Source organism: Dysidea avara, chromosome 4, assembly GCF_963678975.1.
Source record: "Dysidea avara chromosome 4, odDysAvar1.4, whole genome shotgun sequence".
Classification (NCBI taxonomy): domain Eukaryota; kingdom Metazoa; phylum Porifera; class Demospongiae; order Dictyoceratida; family Dysideidae; genus Dysidea; species Dysidea avara.
This window is the reverse complement of record NC_089275.1, coordinates 6221822-6246144: the sequence shown is the minus strand read 5'-3', so window position 1 is coordinate 6246144 and position 24323 is coordinate 6221822. Positions and strand designations below refer to the sequence as shown.

Below are 24323 nucleotides of genomic sequence, written 5' to 3'. Positions count from 1 at the left end.
TATTGTAACTGAATTTCAATGGAGCGGCGAACCGTACTTAACTGATTTGAAACTAAGATACATAGAGTCTACACCGCTTGAAGAAGAACGTTGAGTGGATATTAAAGAGTCGCTGGCGAGAATACTGATGTACTCAGCTCTTCGTGGAGGTTCAGTAACGAAAAGAGGAGTGGAGGTTCAGTAACAAAACGAGGAGTGGAGGTTCAGTAATGAAAGAAGGAGTGAAAAAAATGAGGCTAGTGTACAAAGTGCCACATCTATTCACACTGATTAACCGCATGTATGCGATTGGTTTTTAGACTGTCAGACGTCTGCATTGACTAGTGCAAGTTCACCAAGACCAAGCTGAAAACTTCTGTGATGGTACCAAGTTGATCATGAGTAGCAGCAAGTACCAATATTTTCCCGCTTGAAATTATATCTCATGGATGGATTGTCAACAAGGTGTACTCCTACAGACCAAACAGCTTTTAGTATTGTCACTGTAGTGCCAATTTAGAAGTCCTGGAACTAGGTGGAAGAAGTAAGGTAATCTACATGATGCTTGTACAAAAAATACCTTTTCACATTGCATACTGGTCTTTATGTACAGTGAAGCCTGTCTAATCAGGACACTGTGTAGTAAGGTCACTGCTGGGCCAACTTGTGAATCCTCAAATGTATTACCTCAAGATGTGATGAATTTTCAGTTCCCCAAATCTGTCATTTACGTAAAAAGTGACAAATTTTTAGCTGTATTGTATTTAATGCCTGCCTGTCGATTTTACAGGTACAGGGTTCTTGGTCATAGCATGTGGTTCTCTTACTAGCAGTGGTACATACATAACTTGGCTAGAGCTGCTCTAAACTTGGCAACTAAGATCACGGTTCGGGGGTAAGTAGACAAAGGAATTTTATAATGTTATGTGTGTTCTTTAGTTCTCAATTGTCAAGTGTACGTGGACTGTACACCAAGTGTGCGTGAACTGTAGTAAAATCAAAGACATTGTGGATCTTCAGGTCAGTCTGTACGTATACTAAGAAATTTTTGTATTACCTCAAGGGTGTGATGAATTTTCAGATCCCCAAATCTGTCATTTGCGTAAAAAGTGACAGATTTTTAGCTAGATTGTATTTAATGCCCTGTCAATTTTACAGGTACAGGGTACTTGGTCATAGCATGCGGTTCTCTCACTAGCAGTGGTACATACGTAAAGATCAAGGTTTGGGGGAGTAAGTTTATATAGACAGAGGAATTATATAATGTTATGTGTGTTCTTTAGTTCTCAATTGTCAAGTGTACGTGGACGATGAGGCCTGATAAGATCTTGGCATTATATCTCAGTTGACTACAATCTTCTGAATTTCCAGGATGAGGCATACAGTTGTGATGGGACTAACTACAGTGGAACCTGTCTTAGTGGCCACCTGTATAGAAAGGCCACCTCTTTAAAAAGGCCAGCTTTAAATTCCCCTAGTGAGAAGTTTATACACTAATTTACCTGTCTAAAGCAGCCACCTGCCTATTTAAGGCCACGAAATATTGGCCCGAAGGTGACCGGCTTAGACAGTTCCCATTTTATTGTCAGAATTTTATTGTTAATGTCACAAACAATTAATGTGATATATTTTGTTATGTAACATGTGCATTAATTAAATGACATGCATGACAAAAGCCACAATGGGAGTGACTACTTGCTGTTAGGGTGGGTAATGCTATGGTTTGAGCACCACCAGAACACACAATACACCATGTGTGGTGTGGCAACAAGAATTATGCTTGGAACACCTTCTCTAGTGACACTATGTTCTTGACACTTTCACACTTGTTTATAAGACATCTGCCAATCATCAACGCACGCATGAGGCGTGGCACTAAATGGAGTTTAAAAGATTTCTGCTTAAAACACCTTCCCTAGGGAACTTATGGTTCTACACGCTTTTACAACTTGTTTATCAGACATTAGGGCTTGTGTCCACATCGTGTCTTTAAAAGTTATTGTAGGGATTAGAGGTTTGATCGAAGAAAATACGCATATGAAAAAACCAGGATTAGATAATGTCAGTGCTAGATGGACTGTACAAACATGGGTAAGTTGACTGGTATAAGATGACACTAGGTGTAACACAAGGTTGAGAAATAAAGTGAAATATGTCTAAATACGTGTTTAATACCGGTCGCAAGAAAACTGCTACTACTACTATACCAAAAAAAAAATTTATTACGTAATGCAATACAAACCTATTGAGAAATGTTGCATAATTCAGGGCTAATATTGCGAAACTGTCCCTACACGTAAATAACTCACAGTAGTGGCCACGCGTCTTTTAATTGGGCGTGCGCTTTGTAGTTTCTTGGCTGCGCACCTCACTACCGTGAGTCTTGATCAACATCACTGTTTATACAAAATCCACCATGCATAGTAAGCAACTTTCTGGTGGCAACATCCAACTTCTGTATTTCAGCCTGGGACCATTTTATTATTCCTCCCTGAAACTGATTAACCTATTTATGCACAATGTGATTATGGTTGTAAAGTGTCTATAGGCTCAAGGACTGCCACTTATAATGATTCGTGTTGGTTCCTGTAATATTTTGATTGAAGTCAGGCAATTTGTCTGGTGAAAGTCAGACTGTGGTGTAAGGAGTTATAATATGGATTGTTAGAGGTGACAGTTTTGGCTTCAGGCCCATTAATATGCAGCTTGTATATTATGCACATTACTGCACATACGAGTCTCTTGCTATGGCAATGCATATGATGTCAAACCCATTAAAGCCTATCACTTGGAATTAACATGAAGATCTCTATTCAGACTCAAGTTGTATAATATGTATCATAATTTGGCAACACAAATGTACAGGGAACAAAGCAGGGAAGTATAGCTACAGTGTAATAGGAAATTACCTTCATTTCTCTGGGATAACAAGGGTAGCTATACTTTTAAAAACCTATTAAAGATCAAGATACTCTAATTGAGTAATCAAATGTATTCTAATAGTGCAATGAAAATCACTCTAATAGAACATTAATGATGCAATATATAATTTAAATTGGCATTGAGGAATAATATGAATAACTTAACTTGAAATTTAAAGTGTATTATAGCAGCCAAATCTTGAAATTTTCATTTCAAATTTTCAATAGATTGGATCACTACAATGTCTGACCAGCCATATAGGAAAAAAGCATGTATGTATGAAAATAGTTCAACATAATAAACTCGTAAAGATTTTTTAATGCATTTAATGTTCAAAATCTGTCAGCAGCAGCCAGCTTGGGCTGCACTCTCAGACCTCAGCACTATAAGTACAACCAAATCTGGAAACCACCTTTGTAAACTCCTGGATACACCCCTGCATGAACTTCATGATCAGAAAAGTTACACCCTAGAACACTAGATATCATACTTCTAACACAACTCTTAATTCCTTTCACTTTCATCAGTTGGACAGACATGATAATATAGGTTTAGAACACACACTTACCCATGCCATATAGCTATAGCAAGCAAGCACTTCTGAAAAATTTGTTCACTTTATGCTATTAATCTTCCCCCATGACCCAGGTTTCAGGTCAGTTTGGGAAAAGTTGGTAAATTTCAAATGCCCACATGCCTTTTTTCACAAGCCCGGTCACAAATAATCTGTTTCCCCTATATAAACTGTGGATGTCACAGACATACATACACATCATAATGGTTCATATCAGAGTTACTAAGTATCGTCTCTGCCATTTGATGCAGTTCTAATTGTTTGCACCAGATTTCTAAACTCAGGAGCATATGTATATCATTAAATTCACCCCCAACCCGTATATATCTCGGTGAATTTTAATTATACAACCAAGTACTAAAGATAATAAGAAACGTGGTTAAAATTACATCATAAATAAAAAACAATGCTTGAGAAAACTACAAGGCCTAAGGCTTCGCACTCACTGGGAATAGAATCCATGTCGTATGAAGAGCCAATTGTATAATGGGTGGGTATTTTTGTGGAGGTGATAAAAATGGTATATATGGCAATTCTATTTAATGCTGATCAAAACAGTTATCACATGACGCCTGTTACTAATCAACCAGGCAGACGAGTGAACTACTGTTCATTTGTGTTTGAAAGTGTTGCCAGCTGGCACACTAAGTCTCAAGTTGCTGCCAGTGGATAATTAAGGTGGGTGCCAGTAGATAATTAAGGTGGGTGCCAGTGGATAATTAAGGTGGGTGCCAGTGGATAATTAAGGTGGGTGCCAGTAGATAATTAAGGCGGGTGCCAGTGGATAATTAAGGCAGCTATGTGGACACCATTATGAAGGAAGTTCAACATACCAGCTGCACAAGAACAGAATTAATAGTGGTACATATGTTTGCTGGTATTGTTTACTTGTACTTTATATTTTTTCTGGCTTGCTAGGCTCTGGTTGGCTTGGCTGTCTGTTTGTACATAAAGAGCGTGGTATGTTTTAATGTTTTCTTGTTTACTTTTTGCCTTTACCTGACCTACTAAGCTCTGGCTGGCTTGACTGTAATATCTGGTTCACCTGACTTGCATACTCTTATTAACTACTACAGTATTGTGCATCTCCTACAAGTTGTGTAGGCATATGTACATTACTGTGCTATTGCCATACCACTGATGAACTGTATTTAGCTACCAGTGACCTCTAGTTGATTTTGATACAGTGCTGTATATTGGCTACATGCGTAGCTGAATAATTTTCATCTTCGGTGATGTTGCCAATAATGTATTACTGCATACAATACTCCAACAATGTATAGTTCTCTCCTGTATGTTTTGTATGCATATATACTGTGTACACATCACTGTACCATTGCCACACCAATGATGTACTGGCACTTAGCTACTGATGGCCTCTAGTTACAATGCCACAATTGCATTATATCTGTCACTATTGTGACATATTGAGTTGATTTGGGGTCATAATAATTTTGATCATGCCTTCACCACCTAGTGGCCTCACCAGGGGGTTGATGTGTTAGTGTATATATGTACTTGGTTATATGTGACCTGGTCCTAGATAATAATAATACACTTTTTCAAACATATTTATGTAACAACTTTAAACAGGCTGTAGGACCAGGTGTCCTACAGATCTTCAGCACTTGTGGTGTAAAGCCTAAATAATTTTTTTTAAATGATAATAATGGTGTTTTGTGGTAACACTAAAGCCAAGGGTATCTGGACTTTGGATTCCTCAGCAGATGTTACCCAGAGAAGACCAAGATTGGCCAAACACCTTCCTACAGCAAGGATGTGAGATCCTTCTTTGGCCTAGTGTATTTCTTCAGGAGAATCATACCCCAATTTGCTGGTGTTGCTTGCCCACTGACTGCCCTGAAAAGTAAGTCCACACTGGGGATTTAAGTATCAGACTGCCTTTATATTTATAGTTTTGAAACAGTTCTTGCTGGTCCCACCATTATTGGACTATCCAAAAAAGAATTACCAGTTTGTACTAGCCATATTGATGATTCAGATGTTAGCCTTGGAGCAGTCCTGTCTACCAAACAAGGTACCGTTGTTAAATATGCCAGCCGCATTATGAACAGAGCCAAAGGGAACTATTCCACAACTGTGCCTGGCCATACTTTGGACAGTTCACAAATTATGGCACTACCTTATTGGAGCACATTCTTGCTGGAAACTGCAAACCCCTTGAATGGCTGGAGTCCACAAAGGCAAGCAAACTACACTCTTAGCATCTAGAATGATACTCACTAGAATTATGTGCCTTTGACCTCTCTCACATGCAGATGCACTATTGAAACATCCCTTACAAGTTCAGTAAAGTAAGACCAACCAAAATTTTGAGGCCAAAACCACAGAACACTGGCCACTGGAGATGGTTTCCCTTTCATCGCCACCTTGAGTTGTGGCATCAACTTGTGGTTCACCACTCGGTCCTTTACTGCAAGGTAAAACACCCTTTAACTACTGCTTATTGTAGTCCCTGTTTCACTCCACAAGAAGTTCCTCCGCATGGCTCATGATGCCTCTGGTCACCAAGGAACTGATAAAATCCTGGCCAGAAATTAAGGCACTGTCACACCTGCTGTGTAACATGGCAGATAATAGAGGCTCCAACAAGACCACTGGCTCCTCAACAACCAATAATCACAAGCAGATCTGATTCACAGGAATTGATAGCAGTGGACGTCCTCAAAGTCCCCATGTCAAGCAAAGGCAACAGTTACCTGCTTGTTTTACAAGACTATTTCTCCAAGTAGCCCTTTCCACTTCCTGATCAGAAAGCACCTACCATGGTAAGAGCACTTCAAGATCAAATATTCATCATGGTCAGACCTCCTCAAAGGCTTCACTCAGACTAGAGGAGAAATTTTGTAAGTCACATCCTGTCCAGGTTAAACAACTCTAAACTACCCCAAATGGAGAAGGACTAGTTGAGAATGAATTAATCCCTACTTAGAACTATAATGGAAAGAACATCAAACTGGGAAGATCACCTGCAATTCAAGCGTTAATCAGATGGCTGCAGGTTCGAGGCTGCCTAGGTCCAGTCATGGACTTTTTCTCCTTTCTCCACCTTTTCAAACACACTTTATGTAACAACTTTAAACAGGTTGTAGGACCAGGTGTCTTACAAATAGATAAATAAATAAATACACGAATAAATAAATAAATAAAACATTTTGCATATTAAACCTCACAGCACTCAACAACAAGAATGTCACGTGAAGTGATGTTTGGATGAAACCCTTCCCTGCTTCAGTTACCCTCACCCACAACTTCTGAATCAACATTCCCAGACCCAGGTGATTACAGTTAGCAACTTCAACAACAAGCTGATGTTGTGCTTCTTCTAAAACCAGGTGCCATGCAGCTAGCTAACTCATCTGGAATTAACCAATAGGTTTTTGGTTGTGTAATAATGCATAATTAATTTATTGTGATTCTCAGATTTCATAATTTATGAAATTTTTGTAATTCTTCAATTACATTGCTATGTACTGCTAAGGAAGCGCTTGTTAAACAAACTGCTTTAAACAACATATTACGCACAGAAGTATCTTCTAAACGGCTTCATAGTTTGAGTTCTTCCCACAAATTCACTTGACAAAGCCTCAGATCTGTTCTTCATTAATTTAGGGGGATAGGGGGATAAGGCGGATAAGCTATTCCTGGTAGTCTACAAGGCTAGCACTGGTGTTTTTCAATTGTTAAATGCCTGTAAAACCTGAAGGGAAGGTAATTCACAAAGTCTGAGGAGTTGCCACACCCATATTTCAGACCACTGAAAAGAAACCTCCTCAGAGCAAAGTTTGCCTGTGCAGAAGTTTAGTGCAGCCTTCATTTTCCTTTTATTTCTTACGTAAAAGCTACTTTTACCATTGAATGATTTTGCTCACGTGGCTGCGTATGGACAAACATAGATAGGTAGATAGGTACACACACACACTTTTACAAAAACAACTTCAGTAAACCAGGTGCACGCCCACAGCTGGCCTTAAGTTACTAACACTGTTGAGTTGGAGCTTCCTTCAGCTGGTTGTCCATGGCCAGAATTCAATGAGAGGTGTGGCCGGCTGTGGGTTTGAAAACCTGTGGAGATGTGAAAGATGGTGAAAACAGACATGACTGAATCTGCTGAGGCACAAAAGAAGAAATACCCTGGACAGGACTAATTAAGTGAAGGTTGTTGTGGGGCAAAAGATATCCAAATAGAGGGAAACTGGTCTCTGCTGGACTGGCCCATGGGAAGCGATTGGCATCACTGGACCTGTCACACTAGAACTAACAATGGGTCAAACAAGTACATGTGAACAGAGTGAGGCCAATCTTGATTGGTGATGTTGACAGGTCAGTCCCTTGGTCTCTTATGGAAGTTGTTCACCTCACACATCATGAGAACTCAGTTGAAAATGGGACAACTCAAAACAATTAGCCGGCTGGCTCAAGATACTCAGAATAATGGGCTGGCTCAAGATCCTGGAAATTCAGCTAAACCCCACCATACAGTAACTAGAAGTGGATGAACTGTTAGACCTCCAGGCTACTACGGAATCATCGGAAACACTTGAACTGAACTTTCTTACACACGCAATATTATTGTAAATATTATTACCCATACCTTAGTGTAAGTGGGAGGTACATGTATGTATACATGACTCTCACTTCCCATCCATGTGTTTGCAGTGTGATTTTATGAGTGACTGCATTTTGATATGTATTGTTATCCTTGATTGGATAGTTTTAGACTTTGCACCCTTATTGATGTATATGTACATTAAAGTCAACATTGCAATTTGTCTCACTACATGCAATTGTAAATACATGTATATTCCCCAAACTCATTAAAATGTGTATCACTGCCAAAACAAAGCATGTCATTGCTCCATCACTTCATACTGGTAAACACATTCATTACATGTGTACAACCCTCAATACTACTGGACCACACTATCAGTCACACACCATATAATGTACTACTAACCTTATCAGTAGTGTTAACATCAATGTATCTGGTAGTTATAAATCTCTCCACAGTAATAACATCATTTTCTGAAGCTGCCATTAGTAGTTGATAACATTCTGACCTCTGTAATAATAATATCATAACATAGCAAATATCAGAAGATCAAGTAAGCAATTATCAATTCACTGTGTAAACATTATTGAAAGCATAATACAGTAGTAGCAGAGTGAAAATCCATTTGAAATGTTACCAAAGACCTATTGTAGGAAAGTATTGTAAGAGATTTATACCCTAGAGTGAATCATACAATAAAGATTGTTGAAACAAGGGAGATTATCACCTGACCTGATGTACTGTAATTTTAATCGTTTAGTTTGTTCCATTTTATTTAATGGCCGTATTCTTGTGGAAAGTTGATTTTTGATGCTACATGATTATCTGCTACCACAATCAACAATTATTAATGCACAGAAGTATTGAGAAAAAGTACATTTCTTTATGATGTGTGAACATACTTTAATAATTAGTTTTAGTACTACATAGCTGCAAACAGTGGACATTAATTCTGGATTAAAATTATAAGGGCTATATACTGGATTTGCAAAATAGGTATTACTGATTGCATGTAATATTGTACTGCAAACAATTTTACTGTACTGCTGTAAGCACCTATGTAAAACCTTAATATGCAATTCATGCTTTTAACAGAAAGGTAACAAGATGGAAACATATTAAGTACAAAATTCAACTAATGTAAGGGTTTGCATTCACTACACACTGTAGGTGATACAGTTCACTTTTATAAATTTGTTAAAGTTGGTAACAAAAGATCAAGATACTCTGATAGAGCAGCCAACCACTCTAAAAGAACAGTCATTTTCATATCTCTTAAGCTGTTTCACTGATTATCAACCACTATCTATTAATGACCAGTAGCTTGTAGCTATTATTGATCAACCAGTGTCCAAATAAGTGCTCTATACTACAGAAAACCAAGCTACTAGTGCAGCTATGTATAGGTACAAGAGCTTCACAATATGCCTAAATGAAAGTGTAGTAGTGTACTGATGCTGGAAAGAAGGAATAGACAATTAGCAATAAGTAAACCCAATGATGGGGTAAAGTGTCTCAAGTTATTGGATAACCCAGAGACATAGTTAAGGAAGTAGAGATAATAATTTCAAACTTTATGGAGTTGCAGAATATTATAATGTTCCTCCAACCACATGCACACTGAAGAATAGGATTTTGGGCAGAATAAAGCATGGAGCAAAATCAGAACCTCAAAGTTACTTGACACCCAAGAAAGAAAATGAATTGGCAGATGTTTTGGTGAAGGTTTGCAAGACTGAAAGAGAATTATAAAACTGTGAAGAGGCTGACAGAGAAAAAAAGACTTAAAAGAGGCAAATAGGGTCTGAAATTCAATGAGGGAGGGATGGGTTCAGACAAAAGGATATCTACACTAATGTTTGCAATTATCAGATCCCCTTCCATATTGTATCTACTTCAGCAAACCAGTTATCCCTAGTTCAGTAACTTTGTTGAAGATGGCAGTTTCATGGACATTCCCAACTTTTTTTGTAATATATGACCCAGTCTGGAAAAACTGGGCTTATCGCCTATTTAAAAGTATCGAGAAACGCCGGTTTTAAGTATTTAGTGTGTTGTAGCTCGCCAATGGTTGAAGCTATGTGTACCAAATTTCCATACGTTTTACACCAATTCCTTACCTTCCACAGCATCCACTGTGCAAGTAGCCAACAACTAAGTTTCCCGCCAATTTAGATAGTTTTTAAATCGAGGTTGACTGTATCAGGCAAGCTGCAATATAGGTGGGAGATGGGGGCCTGGAAGGCAGGCAAGATGGTGTTCAAAAATTGAAAAGGAAGGCGTAGGGATGGATTAGGCCAAGTTTTGGACCATTGAGGTCTCAAAATTGGCTAAAATGAAAGGAAAGTTACAGCAGAAGTACTTATTCAATGCCACAGAGCTATACAGCCACACACAGTCATTCCCAGGCTGACCAGAGCTCCATTAACGCCCCACACCACAAGTACGGATCACCACTGGACTTGGGAAAAGCAGCCAGCAAAACCAGACCACTCAAGTCTAGCTGATTTTGACTGTGGAATTAGATAGTTTATTCATGTAGCTTTGTGTCCTGGGTGAAAAATCGAATCTGTTGACATGGGCGATAAGACCAGTTTTCTCATACTGGGTCACATATATCATTTATGAATGGGACCGTTATGCGACTTAACCATAAACAAGTCAAACATGTGGCTCCAAAAGGAATCAAGAATATGGGCCTTCCTTAGGAAATTGAATACAGATCATTGTTATATCATGTACCAATGCTATCAGTACCATGTTTCCACCAATGGTTATCTTCAAAGGAGAGTATCTAAATCATGAATGGACCAGAGGAGAAGTACCTGGTATAATATACATATGGAATGTTACCACAACAATGGACAGATCATGAGTCATAATTTTGTGCAGTGGTTAATACACCTGTAATGCTCTTTATCAAAAATATTTCACCTTTGCAGCAAGTGATTTTACTTTCGGATGGCCATTCTTCCCATTAAAATCTTGTAGCTATAACAGTAGCAGCTGAATTGAAATTGTCCTGTTTTGTCTACCACCCTATACTACACATGTACAGCATTCAACCCTCTACTTGTTACCTTATTTGGCCCTCTAACAAAGCACTGAGTTTGCCATGATTACAGACTGACAATCCTAGTAAAGCTGTAATCAAGTCTTAGTCTTCTAATACATATAATTATGTTGTTCAACAAAGCTCAGATCCAATCAACACAGCCAAGTACCATTATTAGTATAGCAGCATAGCCCCCAAAATTAGCCAAATTGTGCACTATTCATAAATCATGAAATTTCCCACATAGTATTCCACATGACATGTATTTGTTTTGATATAGTGCCATTGCATATTTGACCACTGGTGGCCTTTATGGCTCATTTCTGTCTTTATGATAACTCCCTGAGGCATTAATTAACTTGTTAATGCATATATACATGGTACCAAAGTAAAGGTCTTGCTGAATGAAGAAACTTGGTTTTCATTAAGTAATTCCATTATTTTGAAGTTATGACCAGTTTTGTTAGCATGCAGCTGCAAATTCTTTGTGTTTACCTGCCCTTGGTGTGTGAACAAGTTTTTTTTGTTCAACAAGACCTTTACTTTGGTACCATGTTTTAACAAGTTAATTAATGTCTCAGGGAGATAAAGATACAAATAATAAAGTTTCGCACAAAATTGGCTATAAAGCTAACCAAAGGTCAAATCTGCAATGGCATTATATCAAAAAATACATGTCACAAAGAGTAATAAATGTTGACCTAGTCATGGGAAAACCAATCTCATCACCTGTTTAAAAAGTATCAAAAAATGCCAGTTTTATAGTAATCAATATGTTGTAGCTCACCAATGTTTGAAGTAATGAAGCTACATGTACCAAATTTTCACATGTTTTAAGCCAATACCGTACAAGTAGCCAACAGCTACATTTCCACTCAGGCTGACCAGAGCTCGATTAAGGCCCCAGACCGTTTGTATGGATTGCCACTGTGCTTGGGAAATGCAGCCAGCAAAAGCAGACCACTAAAATCTAGCTGATTTTGATTGACATTTGATATAGTCTGTTCTCATTCACCCAAGCCCTCATTTCTTGTTGGGCCAGCTGTCCAAACATTTAGTAGCACTGTGAAGCCTTCAAACACCAGAACTGTTTTTTTTTTCCAGAAAAGCTCTTTCATACAGGCAAGAACAAGTGAGTGAGAAAACAAGTGACTTTAAAAATATTCCACATACAATATTTAGTATGGACAATTCAGGTGCACAAACATGTTTACAACATAAAAACACGGTTGTTCCAGCACAAAACCATTGGGAAAGAACACACATCCACCCCTTTGATATTGCTGTTTTTGGTGTGGGCTCAGATGAACGCATACTAACTATAATTCATGCATATGGGTCCACAATCTGAAATATAACTTTTACAAATCGATCCCCCAACGAATGTGAAATGTTCATTGTAGTATCCCTTTGCTAGATCCACCATGAAACTGGAGGCATGATTGTTTTCTTCACAAAAATATTACTTTCAGTATCCCATGAGATGCAAATTTACCTTAGAAAATTTTATGCTCCACACAAAGGACCAGATGAAATTTGCTACATATCCAAAGTTATTATATGTACGTAACAGGTTAAAAAAAGTAATAAATAAATGATTTGATGGATACCTGGCACAGGGTTGCTTTCTGCAAAAAAAATTCTTGAAATATTTTTAAAAACTGTGCCCTGTTCTCATTAGTAACCCACTAAATATGAAAATTCTAATTATTTCCCACATGCACATATGGGTGATTTTCCAAAATTCAGTCACATGTGATCCTTAATTTAAATTGCTCTATCACACAGGGCAAGAGAAACCGCCTCTTCCTAATAGTATTTCGATAGAGTTGGATGCATAGTCTGTCTATCCTGTTAGTCTCAAACTTCTCACAGTCTGTCCAAAATTTCTGCAGTGTTAAGGAATTGTATGTGACCGGATTTGGGAAAAGGGGTCTTCCACACACATCCAATTTACCAACTTTGACGACTCATAACTACAGATTGGAAAATATTATTGACTTGAAATTTTGTCAGTAGTGAGCACTAACATGGCTTAATAGATAAAGAAATTTTCACATTAATGCATTACTTAAGTACTTAGTTATTGTCGTCTGAATTCATAGAGTTGGATGTGTGTGGAAGACCCCTTTTCGCAAATCCAGTCACGTATCATGATTTACAATGCTTCTGCAGCCACAACAGTCAAAACTATGGCGCAAAAGATGTCCCTGGATGTGGTTGTCAATTTTATTTCATCCACAGCTTCCACATGTTGTTATAAGCTCTGCACTACAGGAGACAACAAAAAATCTAAATTTGACTTCACCTCTCATGCTCCACAGCAACTTCAAATTTTTACTAAATCACCCTACAACATCATCATGCTGCAAATATTCAAAAAACTAACTGAAAAAAGCACCAAATCTTTCATTTTCAATTCAAGCCACAGTAGTTGGAACTCCTGGTGAGCTGCTGGTATATTACAAATCACAGAAAATACCGACTGCTAACATTTTAGACCTTCATTTATCATCATTCTAAACAAAATTAGGTAACCAGTGTGGTAAGAAGTACTTTCACTGTTGAGAAAATCTCCTGGACTTTGGCACTGCATGAAAATTTTGACGCTCTTCACCAAGATGGTGAGAAATTTCAGATCCTTTCCAGACTAACAGCATAGATCATATCCAACACCATCACATCACTATGTGGAAGAGTTGGCGTTTCCTGTATTGGCAGCTTGAATGTATAAAATTGTGTTTTGTTTCCAGATTTTCACAAGAGAGCAATCCTGTGCTGGAAACACAGTGAATCGTCTGCTTATTACTGTGCGTCCTTTTTAACTACAATAACTCTAGATAAGATCTAACTAAATAGCAAGTTTTATCCAGTCCTTTGTTTGGGGCACAAAATTAAAAAATTAACTTGGCATCTTGTGCGATACTAAAATTGATATTTCTGTGAAGATAACAATCATGCCTCCAGTTTCATGGTGGATCTAGCAATGGAATACTACAATGAACATCCTACAATGGTGGGGGGACCAACTTCGTAAAAGCTGGTATTTCAGGTTTTAGCTACAAAAAGTCACCCTTTAGTCAGTTCAACTACAAAAAAAAGTATTACTGTAGAGAGATTATATACAACCACCAATAAGTCACCCAGTGTCAGGTTCAGCTACAACAAATCACCCTCTAGAGAGTTGAGCTACAAACAAGTCACCCTGAAAAGAATTCAGCTTCGTTACAAGTCACCCTGTAGAGAGTTCAGCTACATAACAAGTCAGACTGTACAGAATTCAGCTACATTACAACTCACCCTATAAAGAACTCAGCTACATTACAACTCACCCTGTAAAGAACTCAGCTACATTACAAATGACCTTGTAGAGGCCTCAGTTACCCTGTACAGAATGCACTTTTGGTACAAATCACTATGTAGAGAGCTCAGCTACAGTACATGTACACTGTAAGTCTCTCTATAATGAGTCCAGCTAAATTATGCGTCCCCTGTTTAGAGCTCAGTAACAAGTCACTGAATGGAACATTCAGCCAGCTACTTAGCAAGTCACACTTTAGTGCAATAAATTACATTAGAATGTTCATTTCTGATCTCGATACTTTAATAATTTACTTGAATTTAAACATACATATAGACTATAAATATGGTTCGTAACTCTTCCTCATTGTTGTAGTAAAGAAAAAAAACATACGTACGAAAAGAAAGTCCCAAAACCAGCCATGGGGTTTGTAATAAGAAAAGAAGTGATATTTATACCAAAACAGCCTAGCCATAAAAAAGTGCACTGCCCTCAAAAAAGCCAGGGTTGAAAAAGTTTTGAAAGTAAAGGTGGTGACCAAGAAGTGGCTGTAATGATGTTAATGCCAATTATTGTTTGATTATCACGCTCATCATCAAAATATGATTGGCATCAACATTATTTCAGCAATTTCTTGGTTTAATTTTACATTTTCATCTTGTATTTTTGAAGGTTGCACACTGTTTATGCAACTTGGTTGCTTTGTTATAGACTTAGTGAAGGCAACCAACAAAAGTGATAGTACAACAAACAAAGTTGCACCACCAGGAAATGAATCAACTCAGGATGTGTGTGTCAAAAGGTCTATACAGACATGAGAGTTGATTTCTAAATTTAAAGAATTTTCAGGGAGCCATCAATTGCAAAAAGCAAAAGCAATTCAACAGCAAAGGAACATACAAGTGCCAAATCACTACCAGCTTTGATTGAAAAGAAAAGAGAGAAAGAGAATGAAAGGAAATAAAAAGGAAGAAAACAAAAGAATTGGAAAGCTATAATATAGAAGAGAAAGAAAAAGGAAGAGAGAATAAAGCTAAAAAAGAAGACTGGTATGTAAGTCTGTGATAAAGCAAATGAAGACAGTAGCATCTTCAGTAGCAGCAATACTACATCAATCTTAAGTAAAATTTTGTGATCATACTATACAGCATAAATGTTGTGACTATATTATACTGTAAATATTGTGACCATACTATACTGTAGGGCATTTATAAACACTAATGAAGACACTTTGGGTGAATGCACATGTATTGGTAACATACACAAGACATTTCAACTAAAGGCAAAAGATTGATTTCCCTTCTGACTTGGCTTATTTTTAGGTGCACTGTACTTTAACTGTTGTATTAGAACATCTGACTGTTATATTATGGTATATTGATATTTATCAGAAAGTGGTCGGCAATTTGTGGCTAGTTTAGTAAACAATCAAGCAGTCTTCCAGCTATTGTAATTGGCCAGTAAATGTCCAATGGAAGACCATTATAATCCCCACTGACTGCAAACTATTTACACCAAACCAAGTATCAAACACACTTAGTTGAATGAAGGTTAGTACTTGTTGGGTTAAAGCAAGCTAGAGTTGGAGGACGTGAAGCAGGCCAATCCCTACAAACCCTAGATTACCAAAAATCTACCTTCGTATAGACAGAAAGGTATCATATGCTCAACAGGCAAACACTTCTGAATCAGCTAGTGATAGACTTGCATTTATAAGACAGAAAAGAAGGGAGGTTGTGTAGCAGATGGCAGCAGCTGAGTAGTGAAGATACTGACATAATGGTGGTTGTGGGGGGTTGGAAAAATGATTATATTTTATTCGTACTACAAAAATTTTTGATTGGTAAAATTACAACACATGGAATAGTCCACTCTAAACACACCGTATTGTACCACTACAGTGCCTGTACTTACGTTGTTTCTGTGGTCAAATATCACTGTCGATGATATTTTTAAATATACCAATATCTTTTTAGTGAATTCACAGACATTACTCCTGGCTGTTTTTATCATGTATGAAATTGTAATTACAGGAATAAACCATTCAAATACCACAGAGGAGAATGGAGATGCTTTAGAAAATGGAGACATCACATAAGGCTCTACTCCACAATGTTGTGAAATAAACTGTTTCAACTCATCATACTCCTCCTTTGTGATGGATGAGAATATCTTCTTGTCTACAATTGCAACCATTTTGTGATAACCTTCTGGGAATTGACTAATTTCTTTCAAACAATGTTCATATATCTCTTTTAGTTTAATTTTAATACTTATTTTTTCCTGAAAACTTTCTAGTAATTCTGTGCACTTTTCTGCATTTAATGATGACATAAGTACAGTCAATATGGAGTGGTCATCCCATCTGTAGCAGTGACGTAGTTTAAGTGTTAGAAGAGTGTTAATATTTTCACAAGCCTGTATTCCTTCAAGTTCACTATCACTAAAAATCCTAACACCAGACTTGTCTTTTACAGTTAGGGTTGATGACATAATTTTCAACAATTCCAAGTTATCACCTTCATTTTTCTTTAGTTCTTTCAAAATTTGGTGAAGAAGAATTGCAAATTCTGCACTAGCTTGCTCAGCAGTGCAAAACATATTAGGATATGTTTTAAATATGTCTTCAGTATCTGCTACAGTCAATAAATAAAACAAATACACTACACTTGTATACACAGTAGTTTGCTGGGAACAGGGCAAATATTTGCATTCTGTAACTTGTATTACAAAGCCAATCAAATGTTTAATAAGTTCTAAAATTTGTACAACCATAATGTAATGTTATGAGCAATAAACATTTAGAAAATGAAGCATATTTTATGTGCCACGTGTCCTACTAGTACTTTCACAGATTTGCCACTCGGTCACATTTATACAAGAAAAAATAAATTTTGCAACTAACTAAGTATTATAATATAGGAATGATAGAATACATAAAATTCAGTATATGAAACATCATATGCTGAGAGGTCATCTATCCTGCATCTTTATTATTGCACACTGAAACTTCCCACTTCAGTCATAATATTACACAGCCTGTCAATAGTATAGCCATTCCACTAGTATAGCTACAGGTGTAGAATAATCTCCCTTGTTTCTTTGCTTTTCATTTCTATATTTTTGCTTGTTCATTTACTTTTAATAATTTATTACTGGTGAGCCAGTGCATACAGCAACAAAGAACAGTGCCAGACACATTATAAAGTTCACTGCGTGACTGAATGCATGCTATGTCTATCAATTGTTGAAAAGCAAAGTGATCATTTCACTTCATTTTCAATTATGTTATTCCCATTATATAAGAATGTAGCATTTTAATTAAGAACAGTACGACAAGTGCTGTTGCAATCAATCCATCCACTGTGCAAATTATGAGCGATTCTTATGATACAGTAGAAGCCATACCATGCTACCTGCAAGTCAAGGTAGTGGAGAAAGAAATGGAACTCAAAGGAGGATAAAGGTATGCATGCATTGTAGTTGCTGCAGTTGAAGAAAAGCCATGTCTTGGCTAAAGCAACATTAAACAACAAAAAAGTTCGTAGCGTTGAACATACAGGTATCAGTTAGTTAGTGAGTCAGACAGTATTTTGTACTTGTTGGAAGTATTTGGGGAAGGCACATCTGGTTTTAAATCAGTATAGCCAAGTTTTCATGAGGCTGGTTTTTGGGGTAGGAAAGCCCAAGCCTTTAAGATTGTTACTATATATACAGTACCTCTCTAACAAGACAACATTATTATAATGGCCACCTTTAGTACAACCTAAACACAGCTAAAATGTACTCCATAGCCTCCTTAATAAGCCACCCTTTCATTATAGAGGCTGATTTTTTGGCCCCATAGGTAGTCATATTAATGAGATTTCACTGTAGTTCTGACTTGCCATAAATCAAGCGTCTTCCCGCAACCTCCCCACAGCCAACTGCTATGTTGAGTGTAGCCTGAAATTGGATTGGAAAAATGAAATGTAAGCATCCATCCATAAAACCATGTAAACAAAAGTTTTAAACCTACAATTAAGACTCAATTAATACTATGAGTGGAAGCTATTTACAACATTCATGATAGCCTATTTCTTATAAGTAAGTTTTGTTGTGTAACTTTAAAGGGTGTGACTAGTCTCTGATGTAGTTAAATTGGGCAGTCTCTAATGTACAGGTATTTAAGAGCAAAAACTATCATAATTGACCTCAATGGTAGTAAGAACAAAGAAAATCTCAACAAGGTGGGAAGGACAAGTACAAAATTCTCCATACATATTATGTAGTGGGGTGTAGACATGGGAACTTGCTAAAGAATTTACATGATAAAGAAAAGCATAAAATCATCCCTTTTGGCCTATATATATAAAAACGTGGAGTTATAAACAAGCAATATAATAGCACTAAGTCTGCTCAGTAATGTTTCAAAAAAAGCACCAACCTTCTGTAGACATTTTTCTACGGCGAACATTATCTGCTGCAGTGTGCAATCCAATATTATTCAATGCTGTAACTAACTGACTCCAACTGGCATCAGGTTTCATCTCAAGCCATTTCTTTAACATTCCACTACACCGTTTATCATCGCTATGATGATTGGTCTCTATCACATCCAATTCGGTAGTGTTACTATCTAGTAACTCCACTCCAAGTTTATACCATTTGGTAGCTACTCCAGGTTCACGGGCTATATCTTTGTTCAACTGCTTTAAAGTAAGTTTATCATGATCTGCAAATGACATCAACAACGTACACAGCCTTGTATTAGTAGAAGCAATATGTTACACAAAATCAGTACGCATATACTGCAAATAGTAGATACTGTAGTAGAATCTGATAATTAATACTTCTTTATGCTACACACTTGTACATACAGTTCTGTCACAAAAAAATCACCAGTGTTCATTTATAATCAATCAATACCAAGTTACACACATGTACCAGGCTTATTATGCTGCTCAAAAACTTACCAATTAATTATTCCTTGAGCATTTCCCAAATATATTTCTCCTAATATTCTCATTTTATTCTTACAAAGTTGTTTACCTTGCTACTCCCATAATGTTTATGCTTTGTGCACATGCATGCTATTTATATAGTTTTCAAGATGTATATACTGTATATTAAATTTCACTAGAATTGGCATAAATAAAGCATCCTATCTTAACATCACCCATAACAATATACCACTTTTACAACTCACTTCAAAGGGAAGAGAAGATACAAAATGTCATATAGCACTGCAATTAGTGCTCAGGAATGCATAAACAAGAAACAGAAAGGTAATATATCAAAAATACAGCCCTCCTATAGACGAGGGGGTATATTTTTGACATACCACCTTCATTTCATGTCTTGTTAATGCATTTCAGGCATTCTCAGAAATTATCAGATTTTTTGATGAAAGTTTGTCATCTCCTCTGCTTTACTACAGTGACACTTCACAAGATCAATTGTGGAAGTTTAAGGTGAGCCAGAAATAACCTGTGGACTTGGAAAAAAAGGTCGTTTGTTATTTTATTAAATGAAGAAGGTAACAGGTTAGTTTTTATTGCTATTTTGATTGATAATAAACACCCAGCACAAGGTCACATATTATACCATTGAGCATGGTGCTTAATGGATTTGGCCATTGGCATTTTAAACATGTATATCCACTACTTTAGTTTATTCACGGCTATTAAAGTAAGTAAGTACTTTAGCACAATGAAAACATCATTATGAGCTCACATCGCCTTTCTGTGCGCATGTACCAACAATTGAAACTTTCCACATGCTTGTGTAGATACACTTACATTCAGCCTCAGCAATTCCTTGTCATTGTTCTTATATACTGTACGTTATCCACAATTGAAATTCATATACTGTAAATACTGTACACTTGCGGAGCATGCCTGTAGTTTCCCAAGCTTCCAAGGGAGGAATAAAATGTATGTACACTCAGGCCAACTGCTTGTGTGTAAGCAGTTAGGACAAAGTTAGTTAGATTATCTATTGTGGTTATAGTAGAGTAGTATAGTGCAAAAATATATATATATATAGTGTACTTCGTGATACTGGACTTCTTATATTTATTTTTTGATATAGTGCCATTGCAGATTTTACCTTTGGTGACCTTTACAGCCATTTTTGCATTAAAATTCAACATTTTTGTGTTATCTCCCTGAGGCATTATTTTACATGGTTAAAACATTGTTCCAATCAAAGGTTTTGCTGAAAAAACAACAACTTGGTTTTGATTTGAAGCTAATTGGTCATTTCATTCCAAAGTTATGATCATTTGACTTATAGCCATGAAAATTCTTGCCCATTAGTACTTTACACCCCAAGCCCAAAGGCAGATTAATTTAAAGAACATTGTGACTAACAATAATGATCATAGCTTTGGAGTGCAATAAGCTACTCACTTCAAGCAAAAGTCAAGCCGTTGTTTCTTAGATCAACACCTTTAATGTGAAACCATCACTGCAAAAAACTAGGATTTGCATACCCAATGAAATATTTCGCACATGTGTAAATTACAGTAGGTCAAATTTGCAACTTATGTGCTTGCAGAAATATGGATAATAGGTTAAATTTGTGACTCTAACACATCATGATAACATAATAATGATGGAAATGATATTTCAACACATTTGTTCCAATAGCACATATGTGTTTGCAACTTCACTACATATGTACACAGTGCACAAATGTATAGCAATAAAGGATGACTATACAGTATGTGTTTCACCTGTGATAGGGTAGTGCATATTAAAAGCAATTGTATTTTTTCCTGTGCATGTTTTAGCAGTGTAAAAGAATTCCTCAAGGCGATAAAGGCAGAAGTGATGAATTTCAATGCAAAAATGGCTGTAAAGGTCACCAAAAGTCAAATCACATAATTGTCATTAGGAATACAATTTGTGTGGAAAGTTTCATAATTGTATCACAAAGTGCACAAAATGGCCACTTTTTTTACACTATGCTGCTCTAGTGAATTTTTATGTACAAGCATGAAAGTTGGTGGATGGTAGCTCTTGTGACCTATGAAAATTAATTAACATAAATATTAATTAATATCACAATTACGAATTGCAACAATTGTGATATTAATTACTGAGTATACATTATTAATTTTCTGTAGGTCCCCCTGTTGATGGTCAGTAACTTCAGTAGGGAATATATAATCTATGACTGAACCAACAGTACTTCACCATTTCCACCATGCATAATGCATGCAATCCATCACGTGATGTAAATCTTGATTTATCAATGATTCAGCATTAATGCAATATCAATGTGACCCTCAAAAGTAGTACAGAGCCACCCCAGTATGCAGGCAGCTACTGGAGAACTCCAGGGCTGTAAGGTTTAGTATGATATTTTCAATGACATTAAAATGGGTTTATGACTGGTAGCAAATTTAAATCAAAGGGCATATCATAAGGAGTACTTTAACAGTTTAATCAAGTCCGTATCTTATTGAGTTCTAAATTTATGGACAAGTTTTTAGTAATCTGTATGACCGATCATCCAAATACCATGTAGCACCCATCATATTAAAACAATTAAGACATTTTCTACCAGTCATAAATCCATTTTAATGTCATTAAAAATCTCACACCAAATCTTACAGTCCTGGAGTTCTCTGGTAGCTGCTTGCACACTGGGGTGGCTCCGTATTACTTTTGAGGGTTACATCGATATAGCATTAATTGACGAATCAAGATTTACATCACGTGATGGATTGCATAGATTATATATTCACTACTGAAGTTACTGACCATCAACAGGGAGACCAACAGAAAATAATGTATACTCAGAAGAAAGTACTGCTAACTAAGGGAATCATATGTGGACTCAAGGGCTCCTGTGTGCTAAGAAGTTGAAGTTGGCTGTAAGCATGTTGTCTAAAAGTGAAGGTTAGTTAGCATTACAATAGGTTTATAGTTTCCATAAGCTACATAAACAGCAGTGTAGTTAGATGCACAAACAGCACCTTTTAATGTTACTGTCCAAGGGCACATTTTGTGCATGTATCATTTTTGTTCAAATGTGGTTCAGGAGAAACACCCAGGCCTTCCCCCAAAGACATTCCATGCACTTCAAATCCAAAACCCATTCCACAGAATCCTGGCTACACCCCTGGACATTACAAAAGCTTGGTACTGTTCCTTCCTTATATCATTTCAGTCTTGCAAATAACAGGTACTGCTTCTCCATCCATAATATCCACTGGAAGGAGTTCTTGCGTGATGATGCAAACAAGACCAAGTTGTTCACTTTCCTTGTAAAACATATTGGTTGCTTGGTAACTATAAAACAGACAATTACTATGACTGGTTCAGAGGTTGTCTGCATCCCCCCACAAGACACCAATCATCTAGCTCCTTGTGACAATTAAGAAGCAGATACAAGGATGATGCTACATATATAGCAGATGCAGTCAAGAAAGACTTCAAAGAATTTTAATACATTCAGTTGATACTGATGTAGTTGTATTATCAGCAGCAGCAGCAGCAGCAGCAACTACTGTAAATTATATATGAAGGAACTTGCATGTGGATAGCATTTGGATTATGGGAAAAAATAGATACATAGCTGTTCATGAGATAGTTAAATCTATTAGTCCAAGAAAGTCTCAAGCTTTACCTGTTTTATGCTTATACTGGGTGTGATACAACAATGTCAACATTTGCTACAAGGGGAAAAAGTCAGCTTGGGATACATGATGGAATACACTTAAGTAATTACAGTGTTTCTGTCATTTTCCACTGCATCTGCTCAAATAAATGAGGAAGATATAGTACATTGGAAAGATTCACAATATTGTTATATATATGATCGTAAAGTGGTCTGGAAACATTGAATCTTGTTGCTAGATGAGATCTCTTTACAGGGTGACTTGTTTCTAGTTGATTTCTCTATAAAGTAGCTTGTTTGTAGCTGAACTCTCTACAGTGTTGTTTCGTTGTAGCTGAACTCTCTACAGAGTTAATTTGTCTAGCTGCTCTCTACAGGATAATTTGGCTGTAGCTGAACTCTCTACAGGGTGATTTGGTTGTAACTGAACCCTCTACTGGGTAATTTGTTTGTAGCTGATCTTTCAACAGGGTGATTTGTTTATAGCTGAACTCTACAGTGTTATTTCTTTGTAGCTGAACTCTCTACAGGGTTAATTTGTCTAGCTGATCTCTCTACAGGATGATTTGGTTGTTGCTGATCTCTCAACAGGGTGATTTGTTTATAGCTGAACTTTCTACTTCTTTGTAGCTGAACTCTCTACAGGGTTAATTTGTCTAGCTGATCTCTCTACAGGATAATTTGGGTGTAGTTGAACTCTCTACAGGATGACTTGGTTGTAGCTGAACTCTTTATAGGATAATTTGGAATTGTTTGTAGCTGACCTCTCTACTGCATGATTTGTTTCTAGCTGATCTCTCTACAGAGTGGTGATTTGTTCCTAGCTGAAATCTCTCTACAGGGTGACTTGTTTCTAGCTGATCTCTCTATTAGGTTGCTTGTTTGTAGCTGAACTCTCTACAGTATTATTTCTTTGTAGCTGAACTCTCTACAGGGTTACTTTGTCTAGCTGATCTCTCTACAGGATGATTTGGTTGTAGCTAGAATCCGCCTGCTGGGAATCACGTGCTAACTGTTTTGATTGGCGTTAAATAGAATCATCGTACGTTTCTATCACCTTCATGAAAACACCCGCCCATTATACGACTGTCTCTTCATACAACATGGATTCTATTCCTGGTGAGTGCAAAGCTTTAGGCCTTGTAGTTTTCTCAAACATTATTTATTATTTATTTATTCATTATTTATGATTTAATTTTAACCGCATTTCGTATTATCTTTAGTACTTGGTTGTATAATTATAACTTTACAGTGGCCAGCACTGAAGTTTGGCATGTAAAATGATGGTTGTATGATGTGTATTTTAGCA

At 36.9% G+C, this 24323-nt stretch overlaps 1 protein-coding gene across 1 annotated transcript in view; it reads right to left on the bottom strand.

Moving 5' to 3' along the window:
- Positions 1 to 24323, bottom strand: part of LOC136253156 (uncharacterized) — an 84715-nt gene that overhangs the window by 47945 nt on the left and 12447 nt on the right. The window contains exons 3-5 of the mRNA XM_066045786.1: positions 18831 to 19118; positions 16319 to 17040; positions 8454 to 8558 (exon numbers count right to left, since the gene is read on the bottom strand). Of these exons, the coding sequence (XP_065901858.1) occupies positions 8454 to 8558; positions 16319 to 17040; positions 18831 to 19118 (1115 nt within the window). The remainder of the gene's footprint in view (positions 1 to 8453; positions 8559 to 16318; positions 17041 to 18830; positions 19119 to 24323) is intronic.